The following is a 20,882-nucleotide window of genomic DNA, read 5'->3' on the forward strand; positions in this document are numbered from 1 at the left end:
ACCCGGAGAAATTCTGTGCTGTAGTTAAGTGGCTACATTTATTTCATGGTACATTTGACACTATAGCTAACCATAGCAACTGGTGGCAAGACTTTTTGTAGCGAAGAATGTGTTGTGGTAAGAAAAGAATGAGACTTCTCAGGTATGTCCTAGCAATCAGGGGGAAAACCAGACCCTTAAAAAAAACTCTGCTCTTTGCTTTATTTCGGGCAACACTTCTAAAATTGTGCTCTGCGTTTCTACCCGGAGAAAGACCTGTCTGTGTCTTCAAACCGACAGCCCTACAAAAGCTGCTTTTGTATATGTTCTTTACCTTTAATTTGTTGGAAATTTTTGCCATCATATTATAGGACAAAAGGGCGCCCTCGGTATTTCACAAATATTATGTTAACACTATAGGATTGTGGGGGGGCTTTTATGACCTTTCCAAGGATTGTGTCTTTTCACACACGCACACACAAAGCGGTTCTTTGGAAACCTGTGCGCTACTTTCATGAAAAGTGAACTAAGAAGGACTGGAAGTGATCATTTGGGGCTCATTTTTCCATCTGTGAAAAAAAAATGTCTCGCTAAGCACCTCAAGACATTAATTGGAAAGCAGCATTAAGGCACTCGGCTGCAGTTTGTCAAGTTATAGGTTTAGGTTATGCAATTAAAAGTACTTTTAATCTCTCGGTCTCCTGTGAAAGTGAAGGAAATAAATATAATCATGCTAATGACTGCATTTTGAAAGCCACCCTCCAACACACAACCGAAGGTGGATGTTGTAAAAAAAAAAAAACGATTCTGAAAGACAATGTGAACTTCAGCGTGGAAAAAATGCCTAGAAACCGCCCCATTTCTGATACCGAATCCTCCTATCGCACACGTGTGCGGGTTATAACGACTAATCCTTTGGAGATCCGAGCTTGTAGCCCTTACTCACCTGAGTAATCTTTACTCGCTGAAGTAGTGAATGAGCCCCTGACCTGACTATCGACTACTCGGGCATGTATAGGCGGCAGGATCTGGCCCTGGGTCATGCTTTTCCCTTAGCATTTATCACTGGCATATTTTAAAACGGCTTCCAGTACAGTTAGGTTGGACGTCAAGTGTTTATCTTCCCTTCTTTCTGCTCCAGAATGCCTAGAGTCTTAGGTGCCTTGGGTTTTAAGACTAATCATGTTATCTGATCACAAGCTGCTCTTACAGCTCCTAGTCTGGCTGCAAATCTCACACCCACGTGCTGTCCAAATTACTGCACTATCCCTATCGGAGTGGCGGACCACGTTGTGCTTACAAAGTTGAGGGAGGGCTCGGGAGAGCTGGATTCTTCTGTCTCGCCCTAAAGTTGCACCGTAGTAATTCGGCCGTCTCCCTCCGAGATGTTACGGGAAGTTTTAAAACTAAACCCTAGGGCGTCCTTCTGCATCATGCTGATTTGCTTTTGAATGCGGGCTCCTGGAAAACTCTTTAGGATGATCCGCAAATTCGGGAAGGGAGAGAGCCGTCCAGCGTGCCCCAAATTCCCTGAACTTTTGTGCCCTCCGGCTATTTTGCTGCCACCTCGGTTGCACATCACGAGTCAAAAAAAAAAGCGGCTTTTCAAACCGCACTATTGGAAATCTGCATTTGGTTGCACTGTGTAATGCCCAGGGTGGCGGAGATCCAATGGGCACCTTGGGATTAAAAGAGAAATCCGCTGGTATTAAACTTCAACCCCTTTGTCACCGACCCACATTTAAAAATAATGACCGATTTGTCCCGTTTAACGTCCAACTTAATTCCCCGTGGGAAGATGAGCCAGGGAACTAGATTTTATAGAACCGTCTTGCCTGTGGATTTGAGTTCGATTACACTACGGAGAGACTACACAAAAATAAATAAATAAACCCGTGATAGCCGTGCAAAAAACCCTGCAACTGTGCAAGGAACTAGTTACAGAAACACATTCCTCCATTCTTTAATTTAGAGATCAGTATTTTCACTCCAGGTAAGCCCCCCGTGGTTCTATTCACTCCCTTGGCACATTTGAGCGGTATTGGGCAGATACTCTTCATTCACAGCTATTCAAGCAAGGAAAAGAGCACAAATATGAAACAGATGTTTCGTTTCTTTGGGGCTTGCACGTGTAACATTTTTTTACGCAGCCTTGGGGTGATCTGTTGTTGTATCTGCGTTCCTGGGTTCGCGGGGTTATTACGAGTTAGTAATCGCGCGCTGTAAAAACCAAGATTTGGTAAATTATTTGGTAACGCTGCAGAGGACGGGAAACAAACTTTAGTTCGCAGTGAATGCTTCCCCTGTGTGCCTGAGCCAGAAACCTGAGCTGGGGGGAATGAAAATACATGGAGAGAGCTGTTTTCTAGAAGCCAATCCAACTTGTGGTTGTTCTCTTCTCCAGAAAGTATTATATATTGAGATACCTCTATCAGTTGCAGCAACCCTGTCCTTACAAACTGCTGGTTTCATTTTTGGTTATGTACAAATTGAGATTTAAACCAAATGAGTGCTTAGGGCTAAAGAGATGCTTTCCTATTTCCCGCCTACGTTTCTGGTGATCTCTTTGTCATAATTATTTGGAGTGCCTTTTGAATTCTCCTGTTAACTCCTACCAAGATTTGTACACAGCATCTCACCACGACGTTGAATATCTGAGTCACAGGAGGTTTTGTCTGAATGAATCATGTTTCCTCGATAAGCTAATCAGGCTTTCAGAGTCTGATTCAAAGTTAACCAAAAGGACCTTTGTAGATAGAAAAAAATGCCATATTTGCCATTAGGCTACTTCCTTCACTGGAATGAATAATAAAATAACGTTTCTCAATCACTTCCTGAATTTTACAAACCAGTGAAGTATTTACACTATTTTCTTAGCCTCGTGCACTTTAGAGTTGTGGCGGTCACTTATTATTTTTTCTTGTAGTACTAAATGTTATTGCAAAATCACATAAGATTCAGCGAAATACAGCTGCAGGTGAACGGATCGAAGCTAGGTGTAAATGAACTTACAGGTATGAAGCTGGTAAAATAAAAGCTACCCATATGCATTCGCAACGCAGACCCTCTGAGAATCTGTATAATACATAAATATGGACGTGTGTCTATATTTCTGTCTAAAACTCTTGAAGTCACGATTCTATAGTAGTAATCTTTATCAATATTGGGGAGACAGTCCACGCTTCTCATTAGGTGCGTGCACTGATCAAACCAGTTTTAAACTGCTCCGCTCCGTCTCCCCCCACCCCTTAGTTCTGAGCAAGCTGGTGCTAAGATGTTTACCCCAAGGTCTAAAACGGATTGATGCCAAACAAGCCGTGTGCAAATAGTTTAATTTCCCGTTTTGATGCTTTTCTGTGTTTCCATAATTCCATAGGCAAAGTTTTAATTGGCGTGTCAGTAACAGTTCGCAAATAATCCCTTATTAGCTGAGTTCTAAACCAATAACGTGTTAGTTCCGAGAGGAGTTTGAAGGCGCGGGTCATTTTCGTCAAAGGGCTCATTTGAGCATCTTTTATTTTGCTGAAAAAGCTAATTAAAGAACGTTTGAAGGTTAAAGTCATTAGGCTGGGCCGTTGTCGTGCTACAAGTGAGCCTGGTTTTCTGCAAACACGAAGGGCAGAAGTCACGGAGGTGGATTACTGTCAGTCCGGGCTACAGAGGCACAGAGAGCTGGGGCATTAATTCCTATAGAAAGGTAGACAAACACAGGCTCTGACTAACAACTTTCCCGCAGAGACCTATTGTCTAAGCACTTTCTTTTGCTTTGGGGCTTCCTTGCCCTTGATAGAGACCTCAGCCGTAACCCAATCCAGAAATTAGGTGACGAGGCGATTTAAGAATGCAGAATTCTTGACCTAGGAAACAACTTACAAGCAAATAAAAAACTGCCTCCTAGTGTTTCCCTCTAATATCATTTTTTAGTGTTGCTAATGTATTCATTACTAAGCAGAAGTTAGCCATTGAAACGAACTCTGGTAGATCCCAGAGCAGCCTAGATCCATTTTAACTTTCAATTTCTCGTGGTTGAGATCCACTTCAGGGTTAACCTAAGGCACCGGAGAAGGGGCTAGTTAACTATCCTTAGCTACAGTAACAATTTGAGAGGAGGTAGGAACTTTGATGGTGAATAAGTCATGTTTTAATCAGACTAGTGGGGGCTCTGTACCATGCTTGTGTGTGAGAATAGATATATGCCTCCCTATTAACATGATTGAAAATACTTTATGGTAATCCTGATGTCCGTTAGGACCAGTTTATGCCTTTGTGTGCGTGGACAGGAGATTGAAAAACAACACACTCACACAGAGATAGATAAGATTAGATATAGGTTCTCTTTAGCCTGGTTTCTCCGTCACTCATTTGACATGCCTTCGCCTGTGTGCTGCTTTGCCCCACTCTCTCGTAAACTCTAGATGTTTAGCTAGGCATACAACTGCAGATCTCCCCAAATTAAAATAAACAGCTGTTTGGGCTGATTAGTACTCGAGGGGGAAAACCCTGCAGCTGCAACTGAAATAAATCTACTGGTGAAAATGTTAATAATAATAATAATAATTAATAAAACCATGAAGAGATCAGTTCGACCTTGCGAGGTCTTTATTTTTCCCCCTCCTATATAAAAAAAAATCTTTATCAAACCCCTATTCTATGGCTTCAATAAACAGAACCCATTACCTCACGGTAGCTTTTGTTGGCCCTATACAAGCGAGAACAAAATGGTTATTCAGGAGAACGCTTTCGATTTTTATTGTGTGTAGTATGCACAAAGAGCAGTGTTATTGTATTAAAAAGAACCATCTGTAGCAGAAACAATGGCATCAAATTATCTTTGAATACCCACTGCAAAAATATAAAGCTTTATTATTATTATTATTATTCTGCTTCACGGTGGAGGACAGAGAAGTGACTTTTTTGTTGTGGTGCTTTCTTATAACACACACACACACACACAAATCAGCCATTTGGATTTTTTAAACCATAAACGATTTTTTTTTCTTGTTCCAGGGACTGCAGTTAAAAGCTAGGGCTAGGATTTGGAGGCTGTGTAGGCAAACGGAAGGAGAGCCGGGGGAAGAAAAACCGAAATGGATTCATTCTCTGTCCTGGATGGAGGAGGAGAGGAGTCCCGTGAAAGCTTCCTTCAACTGCCTCTGTCCGGTGAAAAGTGATCAACCCCCCGGGACTGAATAGAACTCAAGAGGCCACGCGGACTTTCGCTTTACCCTGCCAATCAAACAACACCCTGATCTGGCATGGACATGTAAGTAGCTGCAACAGAACTTTGACATTCACTGTTCTTCCCTTCCCTGCTTCCCTGAGACCTTTACAAATCTGGAACTATCCCCCTGGTTTACCAATCGTGTAACTGGCAAATCTGAGGCTGAACCATTACATGGCATGTGGACGCCTGAGTTTTGCTCCAGTGAAATTGTGCGTTAGTTTACTGCATCCTGAATGCCAGGCAGGACTAGTTCCCTTGCAAAAGCTCCCCCCGCCCCAATATGTGGCGCAAATGGCTCTGTGACCTATTCAGCTCTGAGCAAAGAGAGGTGGTAGTCAGCTTTCCACCTATTGGATGTTTAAAAACGATGCTGGCTGATTTGGCGTAACCCCTTTGCGGGATATGGTGAGAGGGATTTGAGCAAAACGGTAGAATGTGCATTTACCTGGAAGGAACCGGTTTAGAGATCGGGCTGCTTCATTTGATGCCCTGATCATTTGGTTTCCGGGAAATAGCTGCCGTTTGGGGACACTTACGTGGAAGGGGTGTTGTGTGTGGTGGGGGTTGGGGGTGGTGGTGGGGATATTACCTGAGAAGATAGAAGTATAGTATGCTGCAGCGGCTCGCTTCGTTGGCAAGCTGCCAGCTGTATCAGGCTCGAACCTGCTCTCTCGCGCCCCCTAATGGTAACTTGAAGATTCGCCTCTACCTGACTCATACCAAGAAGACAGCTGTTTTCCCCCCCTGGCTGATTTGCAAAGAGCCAACTGATTATTTTCAGCAGAGTAACGCCTTTACAAAAAGCCTAAGATTTCTCCCCATCCCCGGTCCTCCAAAACAGGCGCTCTAAAATAATTCTTGGAAGGCAGGAAAGAAACGGGGATTCTCCGTGCGCAGATCACTGCATGAGGGGTGACCATTCAAGGGAAGTGACAGAGAAATACATGTAACTACCTGAATCTTATACTGCCTCCTAATACACATAAAATTGATTTGGAATGGGCAGATTTTTGACATGTTGGCTAATTATGATACCATTTCGCGGGAAGCTCTTTTTAGGTGCTGCTAGCAAAGTTGTGCGATTTTTATTTATTTTTTTTTTAAAGAATTTGATAGAAAAAAGGTTAATCTTGAGCTGAATGATAGAGCTGTGATTGACAAGAGAAAAGGTGTTGAGGGCAGGTCGAGCTGTCTTATTTACAGCCCACTGCTTGCTATAGAGCCTTTGTTAGGACTGGAAAGCTAATTTAGTGCTGATCAAAAGCACCACAGAGTTAAAGGACTGGTAATGACTGCTAATTTCATTTCAGCCCCAACTGCTGTAATTAAAGACATGCTATTTAAATACAGGTGAAGAGTTTTTGTAGGGGGGGGGAAGAATAGGGAGCCAGTCACAATTTTATTTAGCCTTGGTACCATAAATGGGTGTAGATTTATTATTTTTAAATGATTTGGTTTTGCCATGGTACCTTGCCTCTTTAGAGTAGATTTGTAGGAAATGTAGGAATAATATAAAGGAAAGACGGGGGGCAAAGAAGAAGAAGGAAAAAAAAACCCCAAAACTTACTAACCATGAAATAGCCATAATCAAGAGTTATTTGATTTTTTAAAAATAATTAATCAGATGTACTGGCAATTCAGAAAACATTTGAAACAGTGGGCAAAAGGGAAGGGGAAGCTGCTTGTGTCAGCTTTTAAGTACCTCTAAAGAAGATCGGGTCTTCATATTATTACTTTTTAATTAAATTATTTTACCACTCCATGGCTGGGTTTGTTGGCTCTGAAACGATGTAATTTCTCAACTGATATAACAGTTTCTTTCTAGGAAACATCAAAGGATAAAAGCTCTACATTTTCGTAGTTGGTTAAAATTGATACAAAAAAAGAATTTAGCCTTTAATCTCTTTTTATCCATGAAGACTAAAGATCTGTACTCGACCCTGCTAAGCTTCCAAGCTGTCCCCGCTTCTCCGGGGCTGGTGCTGGGCTCAGATGTGAGGCGGCGCTGAGCAGGTTATCTCAGCGCCCCCTATTGGACACGGTGGGAGCTGCGCAGTGCCAGTTATGGGAACAGCAAGAACCTTGTTATCTGGGTTTATATGGCTCTTCTTTCCCTTTAAAAAAAAACTTTGAAAACATAAAATACACTGGCCATTAAAATTAGATGATGTGAAAGAGATTTAAGTCAAGGTTAGAGAACTGTCCCAAAAAAGTTTTGGATTCTTTTTTTTAAAGGGTACATGGAAAATCATTGAAAATTCAAGGTGAACAAAAATCCAAACCAGAAATCGCTAAGAGGAGCTTGCCTACTCTTTGTGTGTATTTTCTCATAAATAGACATTATTAATAATATTAATTAATAATAACTATAAATGAAACAAAGACGTTTCTCTATGTATTTGTAAACACTGGATTTGGCACTTCTAGTTCCTGCATGTTGCTTTAACTCAGACTTAGATTTTGACAACCTCAGTGTCTGTGCAGTTGCAGTAACGCTACATACCCTAACTGATACTCTATATTAGGATACCAGATCATGATTAAAACACAAATTCATTGCCTAGTAACTTAAACAAATTAATAATTATGTAATGATTTTGCTATCCAATAGTTCTAATTATATCATAAAATTCAAACCTCTAATAGGCATATGCCTTTGCTATCTTTTTCATCTCAAGATATTTTAGAAGAGGCCAGTAGTGGCAGATATTTTTATTTAGAATTTAACACTTCAGTTTGACTTGGAAAATATATCCTAAGAGACCATGTTTTAAAACCGGGGGGATACCCGTCCCCCCCTCCCACACACACACACACACACACAATCACTCTGTATACATTTGAGGAAGAAGAAGTGCTAGTTTAACTGTATCATTTGAGACATGATTTTTTTTCCTTTTGATTTGTCAAATTGAAAATCCTCAATGATTTGAAAAGATTAACCAAAATCTATGGAAACTGCTACATTATCTCCCAACTTTTTGACTGATATAGGACTCTGTGTAACTCATTTAACTATTGTATTTGCAAGGAGCAGTAATACCCCAATGCAGGGTTTTTTTGTACTGCATTTTAGAAGAAACACTAATTGAAACCAAATTATTTTTGGGAAATTGTGGTTATTTTGTACTGCCAGTTGGCAGCTTGGAGCAAAGTTATAAGGCAGCAGTTTTAAAATGGAATGAGTCTTACATTAGTCGGTCTCCCAATAAGCTTTTCACTTTAGCTATTGTATATGAACAGCATCTCCCCCAAAAAGTGAGTGTTTATTATACTGAATATGCTTTCTCCATTCCCCCCCACCCCGGGTTTGCTCTCCGCTTGAAAGCCTAGTAAAGCAGTTTTCGTTAGAGTGCCTAAAATAAAGACGTATTTTCTATAAACAATAGCAAAGGCACGGTACAGCGGAATTCTCGTTTTTCCTGTGAACTGTTTTCTTAGTTAGCATGCATTGAGTGTGTAACTTTGAAATTAACTAAGCAAAGATATAGGCATAGATCTATATAAATCTGTCAAGAGCTATCAAGCTAGCTATAAACAGAGCTATTATATGTCAGTGACCATTATTGCAGGAAATGGGGAAAAAATCTCAGCAGTTTATATCCAAATGTTTAACATCAGGAGGCAGTTTACAAAAATGTTAGTAGCTCTCACTGAAAAGTGAATGATTAACTCAATTCTATGAGAAGTGCCGTTACTGTCCCCCTTACAAAGAAGTATTGTAAGGGGGTTTATAACTGGGCCATAAACTGCTCCCCCCGCGCCCCAGTAAAATTTTGATGTATAAAGTCACCGCTCAGGAGTGATTGCTTTAACCAAATTTAGTTTTTTAGAGTTTGATTTTCCTATACATAGTCTGTATCAGTTGAGGCGACTGAGTCTGCAACGCCTTACTCACGCGAGTAGGTCCATTAGGTTAGGATTGGGCCCTACATTTGGAAAACGCTTTGGGACTAATGATGCTAGAAATATAATCTCTATTTATTAGTCTCCTCTTGGTGTTATAGATAAAATATTTCTTTTCCTTTGGAGTTAGGAAGGGATCCTGATTTCCAGTGTTTCTGAAAACATAATGTAAGAACACAATCTAAAACCAACTTTCAGTGCCAGTTTCCAAGGGTGTTTTTTCTTACTGTTCCTTGGGACCCTTCTCCCTCAGCCCCCTTCCTGTGGCACGGCAAGAAATCCCCAAGGACCAGGCATTAAAGCTCACTTTCATCCGGCTTTTTCGCATCCTCCCTGTTCTCCTGCATTGCTAGTGCAAAGAGAATATCGGAGCCTCATGTGAGAACCATGCACAGAGCACTCATCCTTGCCAATGTGGACCATATCTGGGAAGTCTCATCGGTATCACCCGAAGACCTGGGACAGTGTATGTCGCTCCAGATGGAACGCCCTTCACTATACAGTCTGGTGTTCACTGCAAAACCCCCATTAACTTCAGTGGGAGTTAGGGCATCCTTATAAGCCTGAAAGGCATCTTGACTCAAGGTGCTAAGCTCTTAAAATCGACACATAAGTATTGTGGTTCACCCACTGGGACTTTTGTTTATTTAAATCGGACAGCTCTAGTTACAGAAATCAGAGAAGCTCCGTCTCCAGATCATTTTGTTTGGAAAAAAATAATTCGCTTGTTACATCTGTTATATACCGGTAGTTGTGGCCTCGCTCTGTAACAAGGGCCCTCACTTTTATAGACTTTGTCTTCTTCAAACAAGGAAGGTAGAGAGGTGAGGGGTTAGACCAAGAGACGGAGGATGTCTGGACTTCTGGATTTTGCCCTCAGCTTGGCGACCGTGTTCAAATTACTTCTCATCTCTCTGGACCCCTCTTTGAAATGCAACTTCATACGGTTCTTAGGCTTAGTTAATATTTTTTAAGCTCTTTGAGATCCTTGAATGGAAGGCACTTTGTAAATGGGAAGTGTGTCTGTATGCTCTGCAGATTAAATACTCCTTAAATATGAGTTTACATAAAAGACAGCTAGTCTATAATGTGAATTAAAATCCATCGCTAGTCGGTCGCTGGAGAGTTCTGAAATCACAAGGATAACTTGACACAATGAGCTTATGGTGTCAATAAACCCATGCCCTAGATGTAGAGATTGTCATTCTAGATCATAACAGTTCTGAAAGAGGCATTATCGTCTGTCCTGTCAATGATCCCCAAATTAAGGACTATGAAGAACGCAGCGAGATAAAAGGCACCGTCTTGGTTGCATTATGGATGATCGTGTCAGTGATCTGTGAATCATTGGAAGGGTATTTTTTTTTAACCATGTATTTTTTCAAACCATGCCCCCAGGCTCCCAGGGTGCGTTGAGGTGCACTGAGGAGAAAAGCAACCTTGAAATACCTCAGGCTGTGCCTCAGACATTTCCATTGAAATTGTACGAGCTTCTTCGGGAGTCATGATTTCAATGGCAGAACCATAAAAATCCCATCAAAACTGTACTGGGTCCAAAGGAGACCTCATTTGATTTTGATCCCATGCATAGTCCTAATGACAGATAGTGTTTTAAAGCATTTTCCTTAAAACTGGGAAAGGAGTAGAAAATACAATAAATCGCAAACCCAAATTTAAGCAACGGACAATATATTTGGATCAGACACATCCATGCCCAGCTGTTGAGATTTTCAGAGAATGTACCCATCCTCCATCTTCTGCAATACCGGGAGAGTTAAAGAGGAATTGGAAACCATTCATTCTGAATGTTCCTGCTTTTATGGGTTTAAATTAAGCAGTTAACGTTCTTCAGGAGAGGTTTTTGTGTTTAATATACGTGAGTTCATTCAGTTATAATGGGGAAAGGAAAACTCATTTGTTCTTATAAAACTAGGAAGGAAAGATAACTTTAAATAGACTGCCAAAAAGGATCCTGTTAAATGGGGTCCATATATATACAGTAAAGGGCCTACACTCAACTATGCTTTCTCTCGTTTATATTATGCAATAACCTATGAGTTTACGATAAACACTGGTGCTGGATTGCTGTTGTATTGATAGGATTATGGAATGAATAAGTAACTATGGGATCAAAATTATTATCTTCTAGTGAAAGAGTAGGTAGGAAATATTATCTCCCAGGTGAATGGAGAAAATCTCAAGGATTTTTAAAAAGCTGTTGGCTAGTTATGATAAATAGCATAGGAGTGTCTGGTCAACCAGTAGGATATTTATTTAGATGCCTTTGAAAATTATTCTCAGGTGTGTGTGTGAGAGAGTGAGTGAGTAGGCTTGTCTATTGATCTTGTGTTTTATCTCTTTTAAATTATATCCAGGCTTTGTGATTTTTTATTTTGTTCCTTATTCCGCTAGAGGAAGGAAGAAATCTGGTTGAAGGGGTCTTTAAATTTCCAGGGCTTTGCTTGTTTGTTTCCAACGCAAGTTTAATATCAAATCGGAATCGTGTAGGGTGTTTGTTTGTTTGTAATGGGCAACTTGCGTTGCGGTGAAATAAATTCCAGTGGCAGATGAGGCATCTGGAACCTCTGGTAGTGGATTTAAATTCAATCGCTTTCCAGTCCCAGGCTCCCAGCACAGGCAATCTGATCGCTCTGTATATCACGAATTCTTGAGCTGTCGCAACTGGAATGCTCGCAGGAGTGAACACTTTCAATATAGTTAGTTTTTCCTCTCCGTCGCACGTGTGCTCTTTTTTAGGTTTCATTAGTGAGAATTAGGATGAAAGAGCGGACAAGGGAGGAATGCGGAGCTTGCTCTGCATTCCGCAGCTTTCAAGGGTCCTTAGAATCCTTGAATGAAATTATTGGGTGAAATTGGGTTTGGATGAAGCATTTGTCATTCTCCCCCCCCCCTACACACACACACACACCCTTGTTCGTTTGTACATATAATACCACTTCTGAGCATTACAATCGGGCTGCTTGCTGGACAGACAGGAACAAAAAGCAGATTAAACAGTTTTAAATAATCAAAAAAATATCTAAAATGTAAGCAGGGTGGATTAAGCTTGCTCCAGCGTGTCCCTTCTTCCCACCCCCACCCCCAATAATTCGCCTTCAACGCATCCTCATTCCCTCCAGAAACAAACAGGCTACCCACGGGGCTAGGGGTAGAATTTTGAAAATGGGGGGTGGGTTTTTGTAATCTCTTAGAAAGCAGGACTCAGACTGGAGAGAGGGGTGCTGGTATGTCACCCTAAAGTAGGTCATTTCTAACGCAAATTTTGAAGTTTCTTCCGGTGCCTTTGATTGCTCAGAGATTGTGAGTAAGGTTGTGAGGGCTTCCCTCCTTGAAAAGTTAACAAGGTAAACAAAATATTAGACGCTTTTGTTAGTTGTTGTTTTTTTAATAATCCGTTGCTTCAAGGAATGTACAAAAAAAGTCTGTTTTCCTTATATCATACTTTAAAGATTTCATGACATCGCGGTATTTAAAGAAAATGGTTAATCAGCTTAACTCAGACTTGTAATATCTTCAGTACAGGATAATGATCCTCCACCCCCATCCTTATTAATGGATGGAAGTGAACAAAGCTTCCCTAACAGAACTCCATCAGTATTGGCCTGAACCTTCCTTGGTGTTCTTACTTGGGAGACCTTCCTCTGAAAAAAAAATATTTTGGGGTATCCCCTCCCCGCACCTTTTACTCATCAGCACTACAACAACTTGCCATGTGGTATTTTAAAGTCACTGGAGATTGGGTATAGTGAACGTGGTAAAACTTCCATTGGCTAACTTTAGCTTCTCCTGTCTAGTTAACTGGTTCCAGAATTAGAAGGGGATGGGGGGGAGGGGAATCTTTCTGTACATTTTCGTCTTCAGATTTTTTTTTAACGTAATGAAATTAAAACTTTTGGAGCTCACAGTTGACATTTTGCAGAAAATTGAGTTATCAAGGCAGTAATTATTTCACAGGGAGATAAAACTCTCATAGCCCTAACTGTCAAATAGGGCCCTTTTCAGATTTTAATTACAAAATAAAATTAGTCTGCTCTTCCTCGGAAGGGTTTGTGAGTGGCTAAACAGAGCTTTCCCCAATACTGGTGGTCGTCAAACTCTGCTAATTAGCAATGCTGAGAAATTCCAGTTAACAAGGACATTCTCTAAGTCTCTGCAGGTTCCCTGCCGTTCGCCTTCATTTCCATAAGAAGATTAAGACTGGAGGGGAACACACTCAAATGCAGATGCAGAAAAGAAGCGTTTTTAACAAGCATCATAATAGTAAGATGCTTGGCTAGTTCTCACCTAATTACTGCAAGTTAAACCTCTATTTGCAGCTAAGGACAAAAAATGGAGCTGCAATCTTCCATCTCCACAAGACTGCTTAATAGTTTGCTTTAGATTTGTTACTACTGGGGTCAGTACAAAAATAATATGTAGGTATTAGTTCTTGTACAGTTAACACGATAGGTTGTATCTTCAGGGCTTTTATAAGAAATGGGTGGATAGAGGCGGTGTCAGAACAGTAAACAAATAAAAATCCAAGTCGTTAACATCCATTTTCTTGTTAATAGACTCATAACCTAAGAATAAACGTGTCTGTGCTTTACAATCCATCGCTGAGAACATTTGCAGACCATTTATTTAACGTAAGCACTTTTCATTTCCATAAATTATACCAAAGGCAACGATTTTTAAATCCATTCAGATTAAACCAGCCTTCTCCAGGCCTTCCTTTTAAAATGCCGGTGTTCTTCAATAGCGTGTTGTTGTTGTTGTTGTTGTTATTCTTGTTAATAAATTAAGATTGAGGTACTCCGATTTCATGGTTTTTATATTGTTTAAAGGAATAGCCAGTAACCCGATATATGGAGACACACACACGCATATATATATATATATAGAGAGAGAGAGAGGAAACTGGGGAATTTTTCTGAAAGACCTATCGGTTTTATCTGATTTTCTATAGCACATTATTATGCATATATGCCAGAGACAGGTTATTGCATTGATAAGTAAAACACCGTTAATTAAAATAAAGCTGTAAATACTCATGATAACACAATTGTTAGGTATTTCCATACCTTATTTATATGGTAAATGCAATTAAGAAAGAGCCCAGCCAGCCACTTTAACCTCTTCACTGTGTTATTATAGAGTTCAGGCACAAATATATGCATCTAGTTATGTGTAAAATCACTCCTTGCGTTGCCTCGGCTGAGGATCTCTCACACACAAAATTACAACCGATTCTGCCTCTATAACTACAGCACAGCATAAAAATAAGACTGGCTTGTATAACACCAACCATAGTGATCAATGTATTACGATAAACAAACACCACTACCACCCACCCCACCCCCTTTTTTTTCAAACTTAATTATCCATAAGATATTTTTTTGGAATAATGTTATCAAGTGCAGACCAAAGCATAAACAATAACAAAGTAAATAGTTGCTGTGCCCTCGGTAGTGGCTGGAGAATCAGAATTCGTTTATATCTTGAATCTCATCATGTGCACCTATTTTTCTATGGTTTAACCTATCACTCTATGGGCTAGCAGTACATTTTCGAATTAAACACATTAACTCTGATAGGTTATATTTGCATAATCCATAAAAAGATGCATTCGTACTGTTGGGTTTTATTTATTACTTAGACTACATATAATTATTTGGTTCCGGGTTTTTTTTCATTCCTTTCCCTTTATTATTTCAAAACATTTAATTTTAAAAGTAAACGGAGGGACATTCTCGGGGAGGTCAATCTACCAGTAGGGGGCGCAGCAGCCCCATACCTGAAACCCCCAGCTCAGAAAGTACAGGGTAGCCTCTCGATATCTCATCTTTTGTGTGTGTGTGTGTTTCCAAGTCATTCTTCCAGCATTTGGTTTAACCCGATGGACAGTTTAAATATAGATTTGACAATATGTGGATCTCTCTAAAGAGTCAACTAAAATTACTATTATGGGGGGAGCTCGCCCCCCTTTTTCTTCCTACCCTCAGCCCCCCACTCCCCCAATGCTTTTAGTTGAAACAAACTTTATTTTAAAAGCTGGAGAAGTCTGTTTCTGAGCGGGGGGCAGAATTAGCCGACTGGACTGGGGGAGTCTGAATTCAGAACGTTCACACACGCACGGGTGCAAAAAAAAAGGCGTGAAGGGGGGAAGTGGGCGCAGAGGGACCGGGGGAAAGAAAATCATCAATTTTCGCGAGTTAACAAACGGAACGTGCCTGTCGATACAAATCGCTACATTTGCAGTGGCAGGAAGAAACGGGGGCGAGGGGGAGGGGAAGGTTGGGGGTGGAGGGGAAGCCCCTGGTCGTTTAAGCACTTCATAGAACAGACATGGCATGAGGCTTGGCCTTTTCCGTCGTCTTCTTTTCTTTCTTGCTTTGTAGTCAAGTGCATTTTCGCAACAAAGATCCCAACAAGAGAGTGGAAGTAAACTTAGCCGGGGCTTTGTTTGGCGCCGTGTAGTGACAACAAGAGAAACAAAACTACCTATTTGTAACGGACGTGCTGCCATCTCTCTCCAGCGCTGAGCTCCCACCTATTGAAAGCCTTACAGCGGGACAATGGGGGAGAGTCTAAAATTACCCTCCCGAGTCCAAGGCGCAGGCCCCACTCCTCTCCCTGGCCCCCTTTCTCCTACCCACTTCCCCGCCACCCAGCCCCACCTCCACGCTCCCTCCCGGCACCTGGGCCAGGCTGGCCGGGCACTTCTGGGCACCGCGTGGTGGAGGGGACAGGCACCGAAAGTACTTTAGATCCCAGAAATAAGGGGCGGGTGGGGGGGGGGTCGATCCCCTTGCAGTACAGAGGGGGGAGGGGGGCTTGCATGTGCTTTTTGTTTTTCTGTCTCTCCCTTCTTTGGATGACCCTGCAATTGGGGGGCTGGTGGATACGTTGAAATACCCTTTATTTCACGTGGTTCCCCCCTTTGTTTAAATAACCTTTCGGGGGAGGGGAGGGGAGAGCTTTGAGCGGGGGAGGGATGGGGGACGGTGTGTGTTGTTTTCCAGGGTTTGAATGGAGAAAGGCCTGAGACCTGGGATCGGGGATGCAGCCAAACCCTGGGCCCCAGGAACGCGGTCCGACTTCCCCGCCGCTGAGAAACAAAAGAAAGGGCTTCGGACGCGGGCTCGGCCTCGCCACCTTCCCGGCGCTGGGGATGCAAACTGTGCCGCGGAGCGAGCGTCCCCCTCGTCTGGAGCCCCCTTTTGCAAGGACCCGGGCTGGGGAGGAGCGGCTGGAGAGACCCGCGTGTTCCTCACTGCCGGGGGCGGGGGGTGCGGGAAGCATCCGGGGGGGGGGGCCGCGCAGAGCTGTACGCGCCCAGACCCGGTTGCGTTTCTCCCTCCCGTTTCCCCTCCGCCCCGAGTCAACACCAAGTTTTTTGGTGTGTTGTGTGTTTTTTTTTTTTAAATGTAGCAACGCTGCTGTTTACCCACTTCCTCCCCCGGGCGTGCGTGACCTGTTGCTGCCAGCGGCTTCCCAGTGGCTGCCTCGCCTGCCCGCGGACCCGCCCCCCCCCGCAGCCAGCAGCCAGCAGCCCCGTCCCGGCGGCGGCGGCGGCGGCGCCGAGCCCCCGCCCCGTTTCATGCAAAACCAGGGGTAGAGACTTGTCCTCAGTGGAGGAGCCGGCGCGCGCTGATTGGCCAGGGCGAACCCATTTATTCCCTGACAAGCCCCCGTCACATGGATGGTTGTCTATTAACTTGTTCAAAAAAGTATCAGGAGTTGTCAAGGCAGAGAGAGAGAGAGAGAGAGTGTGTGTGTGTTTGCAAAAGGGGGGAACGGAGTTTGCTGGCTCTTTAAGACTGAGGCGGAGAGACAGAAAGAGAAAGAAGGAGAAGGGAGAAAGGAGGAAGAAGTTTGTTTTTTTTTTAAACCAAGGCTCCAGTAATAATAATAATAATTATTATTATTAATCCATCCGCCAAGAGGAAGAGGAAGATTCCAACCCTGAGCCCAGTGTGTGTTTTTGGGGAGCCCCCTTCCCCCCTTCCACACCCCTCCCTAGGAAGACACGCACAAAAAAGTCCAGCTTGGGACTTTGTGTGGCGGCGGCGGCTGCTGCTTCTCGCTTCTCTGCCGAAGGCTTGTTCCAGGCAAGAGCCGTTTGAATGTACAACATGATGGAAACCGAGCTGAAGCCTCCCGCCCCCCAGCAAACTTCGGGGGGAGGCACGGGCAACTCCAACTCGGCCGCCAACAACCAGAAGAACAGCCCGGACCGGGTCAAGCGACCCATGAACGCGTTCATGGTGTGGTCCCGCGGCCAGCGGCGGAAGATGGCCCAAGAGAACCCCAAGATGCACAACTCCGAGATCAGCAAGCGGCTCGGGGCGGAGTGGAAACTTTTATCCGAGGCGGAGAAGAGACCTTTCATTGACGAAGCCAAGCGGCTCCGAGCCCTGCATATGAAGGAGCACCCGGATTATAAATACCGACCCCGGAGGAAAACCAAGACCCTCATGAAGAAGGATAAGTACACGTTGCCCGGGGGCTTGCTGGCCCCGGGCACCAATACCATGACCACTGGGGTAGGGGTTGGGGCCACCTTGGGAGCTGGGGTGAACCAGAGGATGGACAGTTATGCTCACATGAACGGCTGGACCAACGGAGGCTATGGGATGATGCAAGACCAGCTCGGCTACCCGCAGCACCCGGGCTTGAACGCTCACAACGCGGCTCAGATGCAGCCCATGCACCGCTACGACGTGAGCGCCCTGCAGTACAACTCCATGACCAGCTCGCAGACTTATATGAACGGATCGCCCACCTACAGCATGTCTTACTCCCAGCAAGGGACCCCGGGGATGGCCCTGGGATCCATGGGCTCGGTGGTCAAGACGGAGTCCAGCTCGAGCCCCCCCGTAGTCACTTCTTCTTCCCATTCAAGGGCTCCATGCCAAGCTGGGGACCTTCGGGACATGATCAGCATGTATCTACCAGGTGCTGAAGTACCAGAACCAGCTGCCCCAAGCAGACTTCATATGTCCCAACACTACCAGAGTGCACCTGTTCCTGGTACAGCCATTAATGGCACACTTCCTCTATCACATATGTAAGACAAAAGGGTTGGGGGGGGGGGAAACTACACAAAACAAAGAAACAAACAAAACACTTTTATTAGAGATTCTGGACTTTTTTTTTTGGACTATTTTTGTACAGAGAAAACTGGGGAGGGCATACAGAAAACCAACAAGGAACTTGTATAGCTCTGGAGGGGAAGAAACTACACAAAACTTTTAAAAAGTTCTAGTGAAACGGTAGGAACTTTGCAGAAAGTTTGCAGAAGTCTTTACCAATAATATTTAGAGCTAGTCTCAAAAAGCGACGAGAAAAAAAATGTTTTAATATTTGCAAGCAACTTTTGTACAGTATTTATCAAAATAAACATGGCAATCAGAATGTCCATTGTTTAGATAGGAAAAAAAACTTGAGAATTTGCCAATTAATAAAAACAAACAAAAATAAAAATAAAAACCGTCTATTTGGAGCATTGTGATAACTGCAGCTGAATTTATAGCAGCTGGAGAAAGCGTGGATATTATTTTACAAAATTTGGACATTTTAATTGTTTTAGAAATTGTACAAAAGGCAAAAAAAGGTAGGCTAAGTACTTGCAAAACCACTGAATTGTTTTGCTATAAAAGGGCAAGAGTTTAGATTGTACTTTTTTTGGTTTTGTTTTTTGTTTTTTACTTATTGTTAAAAAGCAGAAATTGCCATGCAGGTTCACACACCATTTGCTAATTTATAATAGCTTTTTTGTTTCCAAACTTCATCCTGTTAAAAAACAAAAAAACAAAAACAAAAAAACCCTGAAATTACTGTGTTTTGAAATATTTTCTTATGGTTTGTAATATTTCTGTAAATTTATTGTGATGATATTTTAAGTTCTTTTTTTCTCATTTTCCGTAGTTGTATTTTAAAGATTCGGCTCTGTATTATTTGAAATCAGTCTGCCGACAGTCCATGTATATATTTGAACTAATACCATCCTTATAACAGGTACATATTCAACTTAAGTTTTTATTCCATTATGCACAGTTTGAGATAAATAAATTTTCAACATATGGACACTGAAGTTACGTTTGAGTCTTGGATTTATTTTTGTAATGCAAAATGGTGTTTTTTTTTTAAGGATCCGTGCAGTTTAAGATGTCACTGTGGTCAACTTAGTATTATAAATAATCTAGCAATATAGATAAATGGAAATATAGACCTTTATTTCTAAAACGAAATAGCTTTCATTACATAACTAGGTCTGACCAACTGAACTGCGCCTTTTGGATTTAAAACATGTGAAGTTGCAACTTACAATGTGTAAATGCCACCCCTTTAAGAAAGGGTAAAAGAACGTTTGGGCACTTTGCTGGTTCAGACCACTTGTTGCCATCATAGGGCTGTGGTCCGAACAGGAGTCTTGTGATAGATTTAAAGTTAAATGGAAAGTAGGAGCATAATTAGGGGGACTGAAAAGGCAACAAGGAGTCGTTGCTCTTTTGATTTATTTTATAACCCGTGCATTTTTCTTTTGGGAATACGGTATATAGAGGGGGAGAGTACTTTACTTTCATTGCCTGAGGATGATAATACAATAGCAAGAAAACTGCAACTAGAATTTGTGAAGGTTGCACTGACAAGGGTTTTTTTTAAATCTTTTCTTGTGGCTTCATCAACTTTCCACTCCTCTGTTTTTCCAGGGTAGAATGGGTGTGTGATGTGTTGCGGGGGGGGGAGGAAAGATTAAAAAACAAACTCAGACGCCAAAGACTTTCACGCTATATCACAGCTGTTTCTTGAATCCTAGTTCTTAACTTGCCAGCGCGGTGTAGCCCAAATTCGGACAATCTCTGCAGATGATAACAAACCCCAAAGAGAAGCGTTCGCGCCAGCCAAATAAAAGAAGAGCACAGCCATCTCTCGGAGGTAGATTTTTACTTTGTACCGTTCTATTCGCAATTGCAGATGACAATGATTATGCTTCTGAGCTATCCAGATCTCTGGCCCCAGTAGTGGGGGGGTCATCTATCTGTAGAGCAAAATAGGGTGATAACTTCACGTGTGCAAAGTGCAGTAAAGTTGAGCTGTAGAGCACTGATCATGTTATTCAGGGCAGCACATACGTGAAAACTTAAGTCCGTTGTTGTTGGTTTTTAAAGCCCAAGCGTTTAATATTAACTATTAACACTGGAGATGTGTCCCTTAGCTACGCACAAGTCTACCTCGGGAATAAGAAAGATTAAAATAAAAATAGACCAAGAAATTTGAATTCTTTAAACTACAGTGATGCATCAGTAGATGCATTCCCCCCCCCCCCCCCGAACGTGTTATGCCTTGCGAGGAAAGAGTTGTATGTCTTACCTAAGCAGACAGAGGACTGAACAAGCTATAATTCTATCTGTGTCTGTGTCTCTGTGTGTCAGGTGTTTTTAAATCTGTCTGTATCGCATTTGAGTGTTGGTTGCTGGATTTCACTTCAGCTCAGGAAAGGGGGTTACCGGGGTGACTGGGTTTGATGTGGTAGTGAGCGATCTTCAATTATTCTGGCCTCCACACTTTTTCCCTGCCTGCCCGAATGAAAACTACAATTGCAGCCTAGACGATGTGGAGTTTTGATCACTGTTTATGGATTTTAGATCTCTTTGCCCCCTTTTCTTATATTTCTTGCACCATGCTGTACTTGGTAGGACAGCTATTATTCCAGATTACAAGACTCCCCCCCCACCCCTTCTTCTTTCTCAGTGCAAAGACTAAA

At 42.5% G+C, this 20,882-nt stretch overlaps 1 protein-coding gene and 1 long non-coding RNA gene across 2 annotated transcripts in view; both read left to right on the forward strand.

Moving 5' to 3' along the window:
* Positions 1–20,882, forward strand: part of LOC123378080 — a 96,155-nt gene that overhangs the window by 52,042 nt on the left and 23,231 nt on the right. The window contains exon 2 of the long non-coding RNA XR_006582453.1: positions 4,987–5,242. This is a non-coding gene — a long non-coding RNA (uncharacterized LOC123378080). The remainder of the gene's footprint in view (positions 1–4,986; positions 5,243–20,882) is intronic.
* On the forward strand, positions 16,836–18,906 carry SOX2 (SRY-box transcription factor 2). Its single transcript, XM_045031558.1, has one exon. The coding sequence runs from the start codon at positions 17,239–17,241 to the stop codon at positions 18,184–18,186; it is 948 nt and encodes a 315-aa protein (XP_044887493.1). The 5' UTR covers positions 16,836–17,238; the 3' UTR covers positions 18,187–18,906.

Source organism: Mauremys mutica, chromosome 9 (assembly GCF_020497125.1).
Source record: "Mauremys mutica isolate MM-2020 ecotype Southern chromosome 9, ASM2049712v1, whole genome shotgun sequence".
Lineage (NCBI taxonomy): Eukaryota > Metazoa > Chordata > Testudines > Geoemydidae > Mauremys > Mauremys mutica.

Coding starts and splice junctions, on each gene's coding strand:
- SOX2 (XM_045031558.1), top strand. CDS start 17,239: ATGTACAACATGATGGAAACCGAGCTGAAGCCTCCCGCCCCCCAGCAA.